This window comes from Numida meleagris, chromosome 2, assembly GCF_002078875.1.
Source record: "Numida meleagris isolate 19003 breed g44 Domestic line chromosome 2, NumMel1.0, whole genome shotgun sequence".
Lineage (NCBI taxonomy): Eukaryota > Metazoa > Chordata > Aves > Galliformes > Numididae > Numida > Numida meleagris.
Window position 1 is genome coordinate 53,744,797 of NC_034410.1, and position 19,065 is coordinate 53,763,861.

The following is a 19,065-nucleotide window of genomic DNA, read 5'->3' on the forward strand; positions in this document are numbered from 1 at the left end:
TTTGAATTTTGGGTGGTCATGCGTAGGAGACATGAGTTCGGCTTGATGATCCTTTGTGATCCCTTCCAACTCTGAATGTTCTTTGAAATAGTTAGTTTTGTTCATTGTAATACTTTTTTGTGCAATAAACTTTTGAAGAATAGCTCTTAACGAACGTATTAAAGTAACTCAAATAACATGTAGTAAATAAACTCGATGTATTTCATGATGTTACATTAAAGGAAATAGTAAAACTGTCTTATTTGTTTACCATCAGGTCCTACTCCAGGAAGGCCAGCTTCTAGTCTAGGACCTGTGGAACTGGCAGCTGTTATTGCTGGACCTGTCTGCTTTGTATGCATTTCATTGATGCTGATTCTGTATCTTTGTCATAACCGTACTGTAATTCATCATCGTGTGCCAAATGAAGAAGATCCTTCGTTGGATCGTCCCTTTATATCTGAAGGAACTACTTTAAAGGATTTAATTTATGACATGACAACTTCAGGCTCTGGGTCAGGTAATGTCATGCTTGTAGTAATAATTTGTTTAAAAGCTTTGTAAGAGCTTTGCAATTTTTATTTAAAAAAAAAGTCAAATAAACTTACAAGTAACTGGAAAAGGGATTAGAAAATATGCTGCTTTCATATAGATTCATTTGTTATCAGTACAGATTCCAGTACATAGAAATAAGTGAAATAAAATCATGCAGAATTGCTGATACTTCTTCTCTTCAGTCTGTTATGGAAAAGGAATATTGTACATTCGGTTGTAAATATTTTTTCTGCTATTACTAAGGGTCCAGTCATGTACATTTTGTTCTGCACAGCATGGTTAAATTCCTATCTCCTGTGTTACTTTAGAAACTTGTGGAATTGTTTCTTTTAACTTTACACTAAAAATTTGTATAGCTATTGTTAGATGAAGATATTCTAAGTACAAATTAGTATTTTAACCAGTTATCTCCTCAGAAAAGATGTCAGTTACAAATAGCTGCATACTGTGTACAAAGAACTTCTATCCTTTGACTTCATAATTCATTTATTTTTTTTAATTCTGACTTCAATAGGTATTCCTCTGGGAGGATGAGGTAGTAGTCTTGTTTACTGCATGTAGTTTTTGCTGTAGTCCTGACGTAGTTGCCAATAGGGTTATGCTGGTCTGTCATATAAATATGGCTTAGTAAGCATTGATGTGGGATGATGCATCACATAAATATTGCACAGATCAATTAATCTCTGGTCGGAGTTAAGTTACTTAAATCCTGTGGGCGTGAGGTACCAGATGTATATGGCAACTTCTTATCAGCCTTCTACTATATAAAAGTTGGTCCTCCTACTAATAGATGTATGTGCTGAAACATCCGTGCACTTTCGCAGTGCTGTTTTCTGTCAGTGAATGTTTGTATTTGATTATCAATTTCTGAATTCTTCAGTTCCACAGAATTAGGAAAAAAATATAATAGAAACAAACTAAACCTAGTTTGTAGTTTTTTCCTATTGACAGTAGCTGGTAAAACTGCTTAGAGTCCACTGCTCTGTCAAATAATATAAAATCAACATAACTTGCTGAACATGTTCGGAATATAGATTAAAATAAATAGTCTTTGGTCACATTTTCATCAAGGTTATGCTAACTGTGTAAATAACTAAGTTTCAGTTGAGAGTTTTTTGCATGTTCAAATGTGATTTGGTCACGACGGAGTAAAGTTGGTTTCAGGGGAGAGCTGGAGCTGTAGCAGTTCAGGTGTATATCAGTTTTCTTATTTACTGACAAAGATACCAAATTCAAGTGATGAAAGTGATTAATAAAACTTCTAATGCATTGAGGTACAGTTTTATAAATGCAGTTACTGAACTTGGTCTTCCAGTTACGTTTTTCTTGTAAGGGTGTACAGAAGTAAGAGTTTTAATAAAGAATGAGAATGTTAAGACTCACGTTTCTTGGAATGCAAAAAAGCTATGTCATAATTATGTGATGGTTTTGACTGGGCTATAGTTAGTCTTCCTCATAGTAGCTTGTATGATGCAGCATTTTGGCTTTGTGATTAAAACCAGCATTGATAACGTACCCATGTCTTAGATGTTTCTGAGCAGAGCTTAAGGAGTGCAATCCTTATCTGTTTACCAGGGTTAAGCCACAACAAACTGTTGTGCTGTCACAACCACAAAACTATTTACTTATGTCTACAGATACAGACCTTTTCCAAAGAAAATAAAAAAGAAATTGTTGTTTTAAAGTTAGAGAGCAGCTGTATGTACTATGTGTAAGTCATCTTCTGCAGTGTACTAGTTCCTACCACTTCAGTAAACCTAGGAGAGGAAGCCTTTAAGGTTTTCCTTTAAAACAAATATATCTAAAAACAATTTCAAAGTACTGTCTGGCAGTTTTTTTTTCTAACTTATGTAGATAATCACAGTACTTACCTTGCTTTCTACACGGCCACTTTCCCATGCTACTTTAGATTGAAAGTCAAGCTTATGATTATGTTAATTCAGACTTAATTCAGTGGGGTAGTGGAAATAGTGGGAATGTTAAATGCATCAAGCCAGGGGAATTACTTAGTTTTCAGAACAGTCATGCCTGGTCTGGAGTCCCAGAGCATCCTGACCTGCTGTTGTTTTTGAGCATTGCCTTTGGCTGTATCAGAGGAATAAAACCAGCGAATGAGGTTGAGTTTGACTTACCACTAAGGAAAACTATTCACTAATTTGTTTTATGCCTGAAAGACGAAGTCTTATTCTCTGTAAAATAAGACGACTGGATGTTTTCCTAACTTCCATACACAGTCCAATTTGAGCCACAGTAAAATCCATGTTATTCTGCTGTTATTCAAGCTGTTGAAGTATTAGCCTTATTGTTCTATAATGTTCTATTGTTCTTAAGTTCTGTGATGGGAGTAGAATTGAAGTGTTTCAAGTACTTTTTTTGCCTGTGCTGTTGGTAGTGTATGTATTTGCCATGACATATCATTTTTGTCCCCAAATTTGTCACTTTCTAAATTATCATCCTTTTGTGCTTCAGTACTGAAATAATAATTTCAGTGTCCTGAAATGCCTGCATCAATTGTATTCTAGTCTAGGTTTTCATTCTGCACACTTAGAAATGTAATCTTTTCACTTCTGAAATAAACTGGGAGTGGGAACAGAGATGCTGAAGGAGGAAAAGTCAGAGCTCCTAGCGGAAGTAGGCATAAAAGTAGTAGTTAATCAGCACAGAACATGGCCAAGAAAGTGTTCAGGCTCCTGGCCCAAAAGTTCTCTTAAAATCCCGCGTAGGGACCAAAAGCACTTGTAGTCAAGTAAAAAGGATTCCCTCAATTTTGTATTATGGTATTCTCTGAAAAGAAGTATATTAAAGTATGCAGGATTCTGAAAATGAGCTCAGATAAGAAGGGAATTTTCTGTGGTGATAAATACAAAACTGTTATTAAAGGTAATAATGCTAAACCTAAAACAATTAGAAGACTGATGGAAGAAATTCATAGAACATTAAAGTAGAAGCTAAGACTTCAACAGAAGGATTTAAGGGGAGAATTTTGAAGTCTTTTGGAGCTGTGAGTGATTTTCAGATCGTGATGTAAATCTCTGAAATAATGACATGTTACATAGACTGGAATGCACAGCCGTTACTCTCCAGCTTAGAAGTGTCCAAAGCATCTTGGTTACAAGGAAACAGAATCATGAGGTTTCACTAGTTTGTGGAGTTCTAGGAGAGGTCTTCTGGGGCAGAGTCTTACAAGGTAAATTCAGCATTCTGTTAAAATATTTGAGAGTATGAACAAAAACATGATAGAGTCCAGAGGAGGGCCATGAAGATGGTCAGAGATCTGGAGCATCTTTACTTGGAGACAGCCTGAGAGAGTTGGTGTTATTGAGTCTTGAAGAGAAGGCTTTGGGGAGGCCATAGAGCAGCCTTCCCTTACCTGAAGGAAGCCTATAGAGAAACTGGGAAGGGACTTCTTACTAGGGAACATAGTGTCAGGACACAAGGTAATGGCTTTAAAGTAAAAGAGGGTAGGTTGAGGTCAGATAATCAAAAGAAATTCTTCACTATGAGTGTGACAAGGCTCTGGAACAAGTTGCCCGGAGAAGCTGTGAATACCCCATCCCTGCAAGTGTTCAAGGCCAGGTTGTTTGGTGCTTTGGACAACTTGTTCTATTGGAAGGTGTTCCTGCCCATGGCAGGAGACTTAAACTAGATGGTCTTTAAGGTCCCTTTGAGCACAAATTGTTCAGTGATCAAACAAGCAATTTCCAGCAGCTGATTTCGTTGGCTACCTTTTATGCTTTAGAAGTGACTCCTTAATGTAGACTGAATTATTCATACCAGGTACTAACTTCTCATATACTAGACAGTCATTGCTCCAAGCTAATCTCAGAGCACAGTTAACATGTGAAAAGTTAAAAAGAAATCTGTTGTTAAATTCTTAGAAGGCTTGAGAATACTTGGATATGAAGATGATGGTGGATGCTTCAGGGATAAATTGGATGACTGTGGTTGAATATAAGATACTAAGGGTTATGAACTACTGTTGAATTTCACATGAGCTTGAATTTTTTTCATCTTCCTGATTACCTGACTGACCATGGTCTTTCTTCATGCACTGTTAAAAAGAAGCTTTGCTTGAAATACACGTGTCCAGTGTAATGAAGGCTAACGTTGAGGCCCTCTGCAGCAACTGCTTTTCAGGCAGTCTGGTGTACGTTAATGTAGTTGCTCAAGTTCCTGGTGATACATAGCTCTTTCGTGTTTACTAGAAAGAGGAAAGTGCCCAGCTGAAAAGCAGTGCTGTGGGGTGATGAATTCTTATGGAGTTAAGATAAATAGGAATTCCAGCCTTCTGACAATCAACAGTAGAAAAAGAACAGTTGCAACAAATAGAAGTAAATGAATCTTTAAAAAAAAAAAGCATATAGTTGTACAGTTGTGCTGTGGCATCTTAATGACAAGGGGTTTGAGGGCACCCTCAGTAAGTTTGCAGATGACACCAAATTAGATAGGAGTGTTGATCTGCATGAGGGTAGGAAGGCTCTGCAGAGGGACTTGGATAGGCTGGACTGATGGGCCAAGGCCAACTGTATGAGGTTCAGGAAGGCTAAGTGGTAATCCCATGCGGTGGTACGGAGTGGCAGGAAAGCTGCCCTGCAGAAAAGGACCTGGGTGTGATGGTTGACAACCAGCTGAAAATATGCCAGCAGCGTGCCTAGGTGTCTGTGAAGCCCAATGGCATTCTGGCTTGTATCAGAAACAGCGCAGCCAGCAGGACTAGGAAGGAGTTGTCCTCTACTCAGTCGTGGTGGGGCCAGGCTGCATCTGGAATATTGTGTTCAGTTTTGGGCCTCTCACTACAGAAGGACATTAAGGTGCTGGAGCACATCCAAAATAAGGGCAGCTAAGCTGGTGAAGGGTATAGAGAACAAGTCTTAAGAGGAGCAACTGAAGGAACGGAGGTTATTTAGCCTAGAGAAAAGGGGACTTAGGTGAGACCTTATTGCTTTCTACAAGTACCTCAAAGGAGTTTGTAGCAAGGTGAGGGTAAATCTCCCAAGCAACAAGTGACAGGACAAGAGGAAATGGCTTCAGGTCCTGCCAAAGGAGGTTTAGCTTGAATATCAGGAAACTTTTTTTTTTCACTGAATGGGTTGTGAAGCTTTGGAACAGACTGCTAAGTAGTTGAGTCACCACCCCTGGAGATACTGAAAAGATGTCTTCAGGGACATGGTGTAGTGGTAGACTTGGCAGTGCTAGTTTAATGGTTGAACTTGATTTTTTAGAGGTCTTTTCCAACCTAAATGATTCTATTACTGTCTTAACGTAGTGATTTGGGGGTTTGTGAAGTAAAACTGAAATGCCTCTTTTTTTTTTTAGAAGATTTAAATCTTAATATCTGTTTCGAGGTTAGCTGATATTCTTGGTCGTGCTATCTTCTTCTTATACAAGCAGTATTCATAATGGTACAGCATGAGGAAAGCAGTGCATCTGAAACTGAAGATGTACAGTTCTTGGAAACAGCTATGGTAAATGAAAATATTATGCACGTCACCATTTTCAAGTATAAAAAATCAGCTTGTATTCCAAGTTTGTGTAAGGATTTGACGATCGGAGGGCTGGAGCACCTCTCCTATGAGGAAAGGTTGAGGGAACTGGGCTTGTTTAGCTTGGAGAAGAGAAAGTTCCAGGGAGTCCTCATTGTGGCCTTCCAATACTTGAAGGGTGCTTATAAACAGGAGGGGGTATGACTATTTGCATGGGTGGATAGTGATAGGACAAGGGGGAATGGTTTTAAACTAAGACAGGGAGATTTAGGTTAGGTATGAGGAGGAAGTTTTTCCCTCAGAGGGTGGTGACGCACTGGAACTGGTTGCCCAAGGAGGTTGTGGATGCCCAGTCCCTGGATGTGGCTCTGGGCAGCCTGGTCTAGTGGTTGGCAACCCTGCACTCGGCAGGGGGGTTGAGACTCGGTGATCTTTGAGGTCCTTTTCAACCCAGGCCATTCTGTGATTTTGTAATTGTAATACATAAGTGTTAAGAAAGAAACTTCTTGCCAGCAGAGTCAAATTTCACATTTTCAGGAATGAGTTTGGTCCTGTCATTGTCTGGCCTTTTCTGCAGTTCAAACATATGTCCCTAAAGAATGCAAGTTACGCTTCATAGATAAGCACTTGCAGTTTGAGCAGACAATACAATTGACCTGAGGATAGCTATTACAACAGAAGTTTGACTTTTATATTTTTTTTCTCTGCAAATAATATTGCATAGCATAAAATGTTCAGATCTCTGGTATCTGCATTTTTCCTTTTTTCTTCACGTAGAAGCACATACATTGTCAGCACAGATCATGCAGGAAATACGTTTATATTTGAAACTCTCAAGGAACTCCTCTGAACATTGAAATGTTTTGTGTTTCTCAAAGACCAAAAAGCATGGTAATGCTGTTGACCAGATCTGATCATCTTCTGGTGTTGTTACTTGCAAAGAATGTTCAGAAGTAGAGAGAAAGTAATTATTGAGGCTTTTAGCTGTGGTTTATTTTCAGTAGCTTAAGGAAATGGAAAATGTATATGTTCTTCTGTCAGCTTACTGGAACAGTGATTATGGAGTAATAGATTTAGGTGTTTGACATATTTGAAATGACCCAATATCAAAAGACCTTATTGTGAGCGGATAACCTTGCTGATGGATTCATCCTGTAATGTAGTATCACTGCAGAATTCTGCAACAAGCCTTTTAGTTACAAGAGACTTAAAAACCCTCCCTGCTTGGGAGATACCAGTGCTGCTTGTTTACTGTGTAAGTTTATGGCAGCATGTTATGAGGTGCTGTGAATTGAAAGCATGCAGATGTTCTGAAGCTATAAAACCTGCATGAGTGTAAGCGTTTTCCTCAAGTATAATGCTAGTGAAGTGCACAAGAGTGACCTGTGAAATGGGAAAAATATTACAAGGATGTTTTCTGGTTTTAGAGGTGTTTAAGAGTACTAACAGGCTGCTAGTGTACTTGGGCATCAGCATGAATGTTTGACAGTGTTGCTGATGAGCATGTTTTAACTTCAACTTAGAAAATGGTCAAGTCTTGTCTAGCAAGAAATCAAGTAAGTGGACTAGTGGCAGACATGCTCTTGAATGGCTTTGCCAGGAGAGTTATGGGCAGATCCTTAACCAAAAAAAAAAACACCCTTATTCCTGATTGTTTCGTGTTTGGTATTTCATTTGATTGTTTTTTCATGTTGTGTCATTATCTGTTGTCCATCGCTGTGTCCCACCCCAAATTCCTAAACAAAGTCTGTGCCTTCCTTTGAATGACTGTAGAGGCAGACTGTAGTATGTTTCAGTTTTTGTATTGTTCGCTTTTAAGATTGCAGGCAACATCTTACTTACGTGCTTGTTAGAAGTTCCCAGCAAGATGTCAAAATCTTAAAGTTTGTGCATTTTAAGAGAAATATCTCAATGGAATATGGATACTATATTTACTTGTTCTGCTAAGTGCTTACTTCGATGTTCAAATTTATTTTTAAATCTTCTTTTTAGGTTTACCTTTACTTGTGCAAAGAACAATTGCAAGAACTATAGTACTCCAAGAAAGTATTGGTAAGGGTCGCTTTGGAGAAGTATGGAGAGGGAAATGGAGAGGAGAAGAAGTTGCTGTGAAGATCTTCTCTTCAAGAGAAGAGCGCTCATGGTTTCGAGAGGCAGAAATCTATCAAACAGTTATGCTACGGCATGAAAACATTCTTGGATTCATAGCTGCGGACAATAAAGGTTAGAGATGTTACTAATTAATTTTGTTGATTGCTGTATTCTCAGAATGGTAATTAAAAACTATTTTGCAAATATGCTATTAAGAATTTAAGAAATTGTTATTTGAACTCTTAATTTGACATGTTTAATCAAAACCTACATTTTATTTTTTTCTGGAAAGCATCTTTACGTCTTTTGAATAAATAAAAGGATTGCCTACCTAATGAGGTGCAATTTCCACAAGCTTCTGGGTCCATGTGTTGCCTTGTTTTGAACAACCTAAGCATAAAGTTTGGGGTTTTGGTGGCTTCTTTATTTGTTTTTATTTGTTTTGTTTGATATCCAGTTTTAAAATGTGTTAAGTACCTGCAGTAGTCTACAAGCAGTGGCAGTAACTTCTGTTCCCAGTACTAATGAATTCCACGGGTTCAGCTGTCCATAGATGTAATTGTATTCATACTATAAGTAAGTTGAAGTTATTTTAATACTTTAATGCGTGAATTTACCTGAAAATACTTCAACTTCTGTTCATTCACCTCAATTAGAAGCTGTACCTCTCTAGGTAAAAGTTAGCTTGTCTTACATGTTAAGTCTATTTCTAAGAATGTTAGGCAACATACTGCAGAGGAATGAGCAGAATTACCTTGCTCTTGAGAAATGTTTTTGTCATTTATTCCCTTTGAAGCTCTGATATTAGCTGGAGAAGGCATTTGACTTAGCGGTCTTGCTAATTTACATAAATCACGTGTCATTTCTTTAGTCAGATGATTTTTCTTAATATGATAGTCAAGCTGTTTCACTTGAAGGGAAAAAGTTTCGGTTTAAAAAAAAAAAGATGCTTTAAAGCGCAGTGGGATACATTTTACTGCATGATACTAGAGAACATAAGCAATTCCGTAGCTTTCATAGCTTCTTTTAAACACTCAACTTGAAGCATAAGTCTGGGGTTCAGAATTCAAGTAGAAACCAAGCAGTACTGTCAGACTTTAAAACTTAGTGTTTGGGTTACAAACATGCACCAGTTCAGATTTTTGTTTTGTAACAGTGTGAAAAATGCTTTTTTCACCTTAGTGAAATCGTTTTAATTTTAATTGAAATTTGGTTGCATAGGTTTGATAAGGCAACTGTAGTAAATTATATTCTTCAGAGGGAGACTGTCTAGAATGAACATTACTTGGAATTCACATTCTATGATCAGTGTTCTAAAAACAAATCTGAAAGATTCTTTATTTAGAATTTCAAATTTTATTAGTCTTGTGAAGGAAACTTTTTGTTTCTGAGTTATTTTGATTATCTTAAAATGTTTTCAGAAAGTTTCTTGCAGATGGATGAACTTATTAAACTCTTAAATTGGTTTCTGAGAAGATTCCTGGATTCTTGCAGTATTTTGTTTTTTTTACTGTTCTGAAATTGCTTGAGTTTCCTGATCACACTGCCTGTGTTAGGTAAATTAGGTTAATTTGTCATGGAAAGTTGTGCTACTGAATATAATTATGACTGAGTGTAACTACATTTTCATACTTGATAATGTGAATCATATAGTTGAAAACTTTGTGGCAGATGCTGTTTACTATGCAGCCAGAATATTCAAGGTCATCAAGTAATAATTAACCACACTGTCAACAGTGTAAGACTTAAGAATAAATTTATAACAATTTGTTCTGCTTATATCACTAAAGAAATATTAATGTATAGCTTGTCAACTATAGTAAGGTGAAGATGCTGTAGTGGGTTCTATCTAAAAGCTGAACTCCAGTGTTCTTACTGCTGCATTTCAACTTGTCTATATCTAATAATATTCATGTAAGCTTGTATGTAAGACCATAGCTTGTTTAAAATCTAATTGGGAAGCCACAAACATAATACAAAAAAAAGAAAAGTTTCTTTCAGAAAGGGTAATAAACGAAGCTTTTATTTCTTTCCTTTGGAAAGAAGGTAAAAACAGACTAAATATTAAGGCGAATGAAGTAGCAGAAAAAGAAGTCCAGGAGCAATCAAAAAGAACATTAGGGCCTAGGGGGCATTGGTTAAAGGATCAGGTAGTGTTTTCCTCTCTTCTTCCTGTAGCAGGGAACAATATTTAAAGGAACAGGCAGACCAAGCTAATTAGTACATGGCATCAAGACTGGAGTCACCAGCAGAACTGTGGGTTTCTTGATTATGGGATTTCCTGTACAACATCAGGCCTGCTGGCACGTGAAGGGAAGCACCTTGTGTAGAGGGTTTGAGAAAGTTTTTTTTTTTTTTTCTGCTGGAGTTAGCAGGGCTGATTTATGGAGCTTTAAATTAGATTCAAAGGGAGAAAGGGGGGGGAAAAAAAGCAGGTTCACCTGTGATAAACTATGGAATGGCATGCCAATATTTCAGAGGCTGCATGCTAATGATAATCTTCAGTCTGCTCCACAAGGTGCTGGGCACACTGGATCACATCTAAAACGTTTCTACAGAGGTGCATGCAACATGAGGAATAAAGCAAGAGGAGCTAGAAGTCTGGCTCAGTCCCAGAGCTTTGATCTCATTGGAGTAAATGAAATCTGCTAGGAAGAGTCCTGTGACTAGTGTGTCGCAGTGCACAGTTCTTGACTCTTCAGAAGGGGAGAGCAAGAAAGCAGGAGGCAGTGCTGTGTGTGAGGAAGGGGCAGGACAGTAGAGAGCTTGCAGCTGGTAATGACATGGTTGAGAATCTCTGCTTATCCCTTCATCCTTACCTAAATAAAGTGGATTCTTAGTGTGAGAGCCTACAATAGGCCATGCAGCCACAATCATGACATCAGTGAATGATTCTTTAAAGGAACTGAGAGATACCTCTATATCAGCTGCCCTTGTCCTTATGGATGATTTCAGCTTGCCATGTGTTAACTGGGAATACCATGCAGCAGCTACAAACAGGTCCAGGAGATTCCTAAAGCACACTGATGATAACTTCCTGCTGCAGGTACTAAGGGAGCTGACAAGGACAGGTGCCCACCTAGATTTGTTACTTGTAAACAGAAAGGGTCTTTTGAGTGAAGTTGTATCTGGTGGCTGTCTTGGTCACAGTGACCATAAAGTAGTTGAGTTTCCTATTTTTGATAGGAGGAAAACTACCACCAAAACTTCAACCCTTGATATGGGGAGTGCAGACTTCTGGCTGTTCAGGGAATGAGTTGGCAAGATCCCCTGGAAACTGTTCTTGAAGGCATTCAGGTCCATCAATGCTGGTCTCTTTTTAAGTGTCACCTCTTCGAGACAACAGTAACAGACAATTCCACTGTGTCAGAAGTCAGGGCAGAGATCCACTTCTGGAGCTTAAGTGGAAAATGTACAGCCAATGGGAACAAGGCTGGGAGGACTACAGAGATGCTGTTTGCCACTGTAGGAAGAAAATTTGTGTGTCCAAAGCTCAATTTGAGTTGACACTGACCAGTACTGTGAGGAACAACCAAAAAGGCTTTTTAAAATGTGTCAGCAGCAAAAGGAGAATCATAGATAACATTGTTTTATTACTTGATGAGGATGGATGCTTTGGAAATAGGGATGCAGATAAAACAGATGTTTAATGCCTTCTTTGCCTCTGTCTTGAGCATCGATGAACATCTGGAACCCCTGGAGCCCTGAGTTAGAGCACTGTGGCTGTCTTAATGATAATTAACACAGTCAGCTCTGACCTTGTGTTGAAGTTGCTGCTTCAGCCGGATGCACATAAATCTATGAGACCTAATTCATCCCAGGTTCTCAAAGAGATGGCTGATGTTATTTTTTTTTGAGACCCTTCAGTTATTTTTCATGGTCTTGGGAATCTGGAGAAATGCCAGTTAAGTAGAAGCTGACAAACATTGACTCAATTTTCAAGGAAATCAAGAAAGAAAATTGGTAATTACAAGCTTGTCAGTCTCACTGCAGTGCCTGACAAAATTATGGAGAATATTCTGAGAGTTACTGAAAAACATCTGAAAGGCAGTGCAGTCATTGGCCCCAGTCAACAAGGGTTTGTGAAGGTAAGATCCTGTTTAACAAACATAATCACTTTTATGATAAGGTTACGCGCCTGGCTGACCAAACAAAACCAGCTGCTATAATCTTTTTGCATTTCAGTAAAGTTTTCAAAACTGTTTCTCTCAGTATCCTTCTGAACAATATAGTCAACATACAGTTAGACAAAAACATAGTGGGATTGATGAGCAGTTGACTGGTCAGGCCCAGAGGGTTACAGTAAATGGCTGGTGGCCAGTCATTTAGTGGGGTTCTGCAAGGCTTTGTTTTAGAATCATAGAATTAGCTAGGTTGGAAAAGATGTACAAGATCATCCAGTCCAACCATCCACCTACCTACCACCAATATAACCCCACTAAACCATGTCTCTCAACATAACATCTGAACGCTTCTTGAACACCTCCAAGGTTGGTGACTCCACCACCTCCCTGGGAAGCCCATTCCAGTGCCTGACTGCTCTTTCAGAAAAGTAGTATTTCCTAACATCCAGCCTGAATCTCCCCTGGCGCAACTTGAGGCCATTTTAGAGCCAGTTCTCTTCAGTGTTTTCATAAATGACTTGAATACAAAACTTGAAGGTATACTAAGTAAGCTTGCAGATGATTTTGGAGGAGCTGTTGACTCCCATGAGGGTACAGAGGCCTTGCAGAGAGATCTTGAAAAATTAGAGAGTGAGGTGTTTACCAACCATGTGAAGATGAAGGAGAGTAAGCACTGGATTTTCATACCTGGGATGAGATAACCCTGAATAAATGTACAGACTGGGGTATGAGAGGTTGGAGAGCAGCCCCACAGAGAGGGATCTGGGGGCTTTGGCTGATGGCGAGTTGAATCTGCGTCAGCAGCATGCCCTGACAGCCAAAAGGGCCAACTGTATCCTGGAGTGCGTCAGGCCTGGCACTGCCAGCTATTTAAGAGGAGGTATTGTCATGCTCTGCTCTAAACTGTTGAGGCCTCACCTCGAGCACTGCGTAGTATTGGGCATCACAATGTAAGGAGGACGTAAAGCTATTAGATGGTGAAGGTTCTATAGCAAAACTTATGAGGAGTGGATGAATTCTTTGTTCAGTCCAGAGAAGAGGCTGAGGGGAGGCCCTGTGGCAGCCTTACAGCTTCTGTATGAGGGGAGCAAAGGGGCTGGTGCTGATATCTTCTCTCTGATGGTAGTGATAGGATCTGAAGGAATGGCATAGAGGTGCATCAGGAGAGGGTCACACTGGAGTTTGGGAGAAGGTTCTTCCCTTGGTGGAAGGGCACTATAGCACACTTCCCACATCATGACATAAGCCTGGTAGATTTCAAGGAGTGTTTGGACAACACTCTCAGAAACATGGTTTGAATTTTGGGTGATCTTGTGTGGAACCAGGAGTTGGATTCAGTGATCCTTGTGGGTCCCTTCCAACTTGGGATATTCTGTGATTTTGCACCTTGCAGGTAGTAGAGTTGTACAAAAGAAAATAGAGGGATCTATAGTTAGAAGCATGTTCTCTGATGAGCACCTAGAGTTCAGAGGAAAAAACTTTATGCATAGGCAATACAGTCTTGACTCAACACAATGACAGTTCTTCATAAACAATCTAGTGTCTTTGAACAATCTGTTTCAAGGCAGTAGATCAAGTAGACAGCTTAAACTAAGTTGCTCTTGAATAGCTCTGCTAACTTCTGTACTTACTGTTGTCTAGCTCAAGCAGGCAGTGAGAAATCCCATTCATAAGAAACAGAATGAGTCAATGACTATGTGTATAGTGTTAATAGCTAGGCATTGTTTCAGTCAATGTGGGGATATAACTGGTAAAGCAGTAGAGTAAAAGTAAGAAAATGTTCTGACTTGTGATTAAGTTATTTCATTTTGAACTCCTACAGCTTTTTTAAGCTTATTGAACATATGTATTGGAAAGAGCATTTCATGTGCATATAAATGCTTATCCTTCTCTAATAGTTCTGTAAAACTGGTTCAGTGAAGTTGCATTTGAAGCCTATTTGAAAGTAAGCTGTGAATGTAGTGAGCTAAAATTCTTTTTCTAGTATAAGAATTGATTTAATGTAAATTAGACTTCTATTTTCCTGCTCTGAAATGTTCAGAAGATTTAAAAAAATGTATTACTATTGATGTAATTTTTCCTTTAATGGTAACTCTGGCCTCTCTAGAAATACTCAAGTAGAAGTGTGTCTTTAAAGTTTTCTCACCCACTCAACAGTGCTTAAATATATATAGACTTTGATCTGCAGTTCTGGCATATTGCACTTCCGACTTTTCTGAGCCAAGTGTGTTTTTAAGGAGATTGGAGGAAGAAAAAAGAAATGTAAGAAGCTGCAGACCTTTCAGTTTGGTCATCAGTGTATTTATGATAGGAACTAATTTCTGCATTCAAATCTTCCTGTTCTTCAGATTTTGTTCTTTGTATATTTAGCTTGTGTTATCACCTGTTATTAGGGAATAATGGCTGTGTAATTCAGGACAGAAGTTCTAAATTACAGTTTCATAATTTTAATTATACAGTTACAAAAGTAGCTATAAAAATATTTCTTAGATCTGTCTTGAGAGTTTTTCATTAACAAATAGAGAAATAATCAGAAAACCTGCTTAGTGGTAGGACTTTTCTTTTGTGGATGTACATTCAGCTTCCTAGGTCAAAAAGCCTTTCTTCCCCATGATTTGATTTATTAAATAGTCTTCTTTCTGTGGATAAACTTCGAGACATTGTGTTCATTGTTTTTATAGTTTGAACAACTTCGTTCTTGCCTGTCACTTTTGTGTCTTGAGATATTTGCAAGTGTATTACAGCCTGTCTGGCTTGTAGTTTAGTGGAAAATCATACAGCAAACTGGTTTTCTCATGATGAGTGTTTTTCATTCTCTTTATCCTTGTTCTTTCTGGCAACTGCAGTTTTGGCCAGCAACTTAGAGGTCACCAGTGGTGGGATTTGGTTTAGTTCTTGAAATAAAATGTCAGATTGCTGCTTGCAAGCTTCTGCTCCAGGAGAAAAATCCAGCAGCTGCTGCTAATTGTAGACATTGTGTCACAGGCTGAGGCTGGATAGGGAATGGGGAGAGACCGAAGGGGTTATGATGCAAAACTTTCTTGAAAGAGTTGATTTGCAAAAGCACATCATTGTGCAGAAGTATTATTGAGGGCAGGAAATTTTAACACTTACTACCCTAAGTAATTGTCGCAGCATGCACGCCGGAGATCACGAGACAATACCAATATGGTTAGGCAAGTGATTCCTTTATTGATAGAACGATCAGACTTTTATGCATTTGTGAAAGGCGTGTTGCAACACGGCGTTATTTGATTGGTTGGCTTAAGCAAGTCTCTGTATGCTCTTGCTGTTTCAAAGTTTCTGCTTTTCCCAGCGCTTTGCTTTCTGCTGTTCTTGCAAGTTACTTGTTTCAAGGCATCAAGGACAACTCAAGAGTCCAGCACGTCCAAGTAAACATGCCCGTTGTCACGTAGATAGTTTCCCACAAGTAATTAGCCTGGTAAATAAAAAAATACAGTAATAAATGATGCAAGTTAAGTTATAGGCACATGTAGTAAACTTGTAGAAGTTTTTAGACAGGTTTTTTTTCTATAGGTAGTCTGGACAACTTTGTACTGTACTGGAGTGGTACTGGTGTCATTGGCTTTGCATCATGTATTTGTACTGTTCCCTAAGCAGGATCAATAGCAACACTGGCTTTCTGCAGGTAGCCTTTTAGTTTAAATAAATGAATATTCCCTAAGCTGTTCATAATGTTTTGCGTGGTAAAACCAGCCCTTTACAGAGGCATTTAAATGTTACAGGGATAGAAGTAAACACTTGAAGTCTAACTGGCGGAGGTTACAAAACATAGTTTGTAAGTCCTAAGCATTGTGTATGAGTGGAGTCGATAGGTGCATTTTTGTGTGTATGGTATTCATGCCACTGTTGTTTTGCAGACAATGGTACATGGACTCAACTGTGGTTGGTATCAGATTATCACGAACATGGATCACTCTTTGATTACCTGAACAGATATACAGTAACCGTGGAAGGAATGATAAAATTAGCTTTGTCTACTGCCAGTGGCCTTGCTCATCTTCACATGGAAATTGTAGGCACACAAGGTAATCTTAAAATCGTTCAGTCTGTTACACAGCTAATACTAGATCTATTTTTTAATGATACTTAGCTCTTTCTACTGTAATTGTCTTAATTAGAACATTGAACTCTTTCAGGCTGTTTTTTTTTTTTGCGGACAACTGCCTACTTTTGTAATCTTTTGAGAAGCTGAGTTAATTGAAAAATATCTGTTTAGGGCCTATAATAATTTCTGAACTAAAATAAGATCTTAATTTGATGTAGACATTGTGTCTCACTATCCGTTTCTACTGAGAACAGCATGAAATTGAAGTTTTTCTTCCTCTACTGAAAAAAAAAAAGGGTGAACTTCTGAAAGTATATTACTTATACTAGTATGCTTATCCCTTCTTTCTCTATTACCACAGCCTTTCTCTCAACTGTCACCCACCAGCCACATTCCTTTACGTGCTAAAATGGCTGCTCTTGTATTACTACAGCAAAATCATTTTGGTTTCCTACAAAAGCTTACGAAGAAAATAAACTGTCATAAGCTTCCTTACTGTTAATACATATAAAGTTTCTAGTGTTACTGATATCTTTTGTAACTTCCTAACTGATGATCGGTTGAGACATTCTGGGGTTTTGGTTTTTTTAACCTTCTCTACTGTGATACATCCAGTTCTTGTGATTATGTAATAATCTTTGATACAAAACACCTATACAGTGTCTATTTGATTTTGATTTGTAGTAGCATTATGGATCTATTTCAAGAGAAAGAAGTATTTTGACAGCAAGTATTATGTATGGCAGAGAGCAGCAGAGACGAGGGTAATACTGTGAGCATTTAGTGCACTTTTCTGGTCGGCTAGCTAGTCCATAGTGAATGATTTCAGGGATTACCTTGAGGATGAGCTCATAAAGTAGCAGAACTGGAAGGAATTTCATAATTTCAAACAAAATCTGCACTGGGTTTAGAATATTAGCAATTGTCTTTTACATATGTGTTATTTTTGTTTTTCTTTACAGGCAAACCAGCAATTGCCCACAGAGATTTGAAATCAAAAAACATATTGGTAAAAAAGAATGGAACATGCTGCATTGCAGACCTGGGGTTGGCAGTTAGGCATGATTCAGCTACAGACACAATTGACATTGCTCCCAACCACAGAGTAGGAACAAAAAGGTAAAAATTATTAGTGTGATGTATCAGGTGTTGTCTTAATAAAATGCTTTGCTTTTTCTTCCATTTAGAAGATTTTTGTAGCTGCAAACTTAAGTAGCAAGTAAATGTAAACAATGTCAAGTAGAGTTCTGTGACACACTGTTCAAGCTGGTGATTTAGACTTTATTTAAAGCACACCTTGGTTATTGGCTTCTGTTGCTAGCATGTATACAAAATGCTTGAAAATATGCAAAATGTAGCAGGACACAAGTATATATTAAAAAAATTAGGAGCCCTCAGAAATGACAGTTGTAGAGATTTCACTTTCTCTTTGTATTTTTTGCCTTGTTGCCATCTGGTTGCATGCAAGACAGGATATTGATAGTGAAAGTAAAAAGTGTGTGGTTTTTTTTTGCTTGTTGATTTTCCTTGTTTTTTTGATGGGGGCAGAGTTTTATTTGTTTCAGATTTGAAGCCCATATGGTAGAATGAAGTGCAGAGTCTTGAACATAGACTTTCATGGAGTTATATTTTTGAGAGAAATACAAGATCTTAAAAAGGCAGTTATCTTTGTCATCTATTGCGTAAACAGAATTATCAATGGATGAATCAATATGCTCCTTTTTTTTAAAGGTTTACCTCTGAATTTGGAAATGCAGATTTTCTCATTCTCAAAATAACTCCTGAGAGCTGTATAATTGCACTTGCATATGATTACATGCTTCAGTGTTAGATCAGTGATGCTGCTTGTACTAAAATCTGTCACTGAGACGTGTGGAAACCCTGTAATCTAGGGCTATGCAGTATTAAATTCAGCCATATGCTGTGGCTGTCTTGGAGAATATTCTGTACTGATGTTGCCTGATCTCTGATTGTTAAATTAAAAATGATTTATTTTTTTTCCTCTTCACTTTAGTGAGTGATGCTATGTGTGTATGTGTGAACAAAACTTTTAGAACTTTAAGTGCAAGTTATTTTACTGATAATTATGTTGCTGAGATTACTTCATTTGAAAGCTCTGCTATTCTTTCTCCTTTACTAAATTTAAAAATACTATACAAGTGGTCAGATGAGTTACTTTCTCAATTTCTGCTAGATTACGAAATACTAGGCATTATTCCTCCTCAAAATCCTCACTAATCATTTCCTCATGCTTCTTCACAAGGTTGAAGATGTAGCAGCTCTTTCTGCAATGGGCAGCAGCAGGACTAAGTCCACTGCCCACTTTAGACTTTAGTCACTTCTTTGACAATTGTTCATTCTCATAAAAAGGCTTGGTCCCTTCTTCTTCCCTCTTATGTATTCTTAGGTAAGTAACTCTGCATCTTCACTTATTTTCCCATAGTAAAGCTCAGCTCTCACCTATTCAATAACAGCTTCAACTGATGAGTACCAGTGCTGGTATCTCTTCTGTGCATGGAAGCTCTGTATGCAAATTTAGAGAGACTTGACTAAGTTAATATTTTTTGAGTGATTATCTACAGTAAAACGTATGGTCTAGGGAGCAAGCTAAGCTTCCTCTTAGAAGTCACGTTTTCAGGAGGGAGGATTTCCTTGTTTTTCTGCTCTTTCTTGAGGGTATGAATTCAACTCAATTACCACAGGCCTCTGAGGTTTTTTTTTTCTGTTAAAATTCTTGTCCCTAGGATGACTTATAGAAATGAGA

At 38.1% G+C, this 19,065-nt stretch overlaps 1 protein-coding gene across 2 annotated transcripts in view; it reads left to right on the plus strand.

Annotated features, from left to right (window-relative positions):
* Window positions 1-19,065, plus strand: part of TGFBR1 (transforming growth factor beta receptor 1) — a 38,409-nt gene that overhangs the window by 8,267 nt on the left and 11,077 nt on the right. For both annotated transcript variants that reach the window (XM_021388374.1, XM_021388375.1), the window contains exons 3-6: window positions 257-499; window positions 8,010-8,240; window positions 16,114-16,281; window positions 17,264-17,420. In XM_021388374.1, the coding sequence (XP_021244049.1) occupies window positions 257-499; window positions 8,010-8,240; window positions 16,114-16,281; window positions 17,264-17,420 (799 nt within the window). The remainder of the gene's footprint in view (window positions 1-256; window positions 500-8,009; window positions 8,241-16,113; window positions 16,282-17,263; window positions 17,421-19,065) is intronic.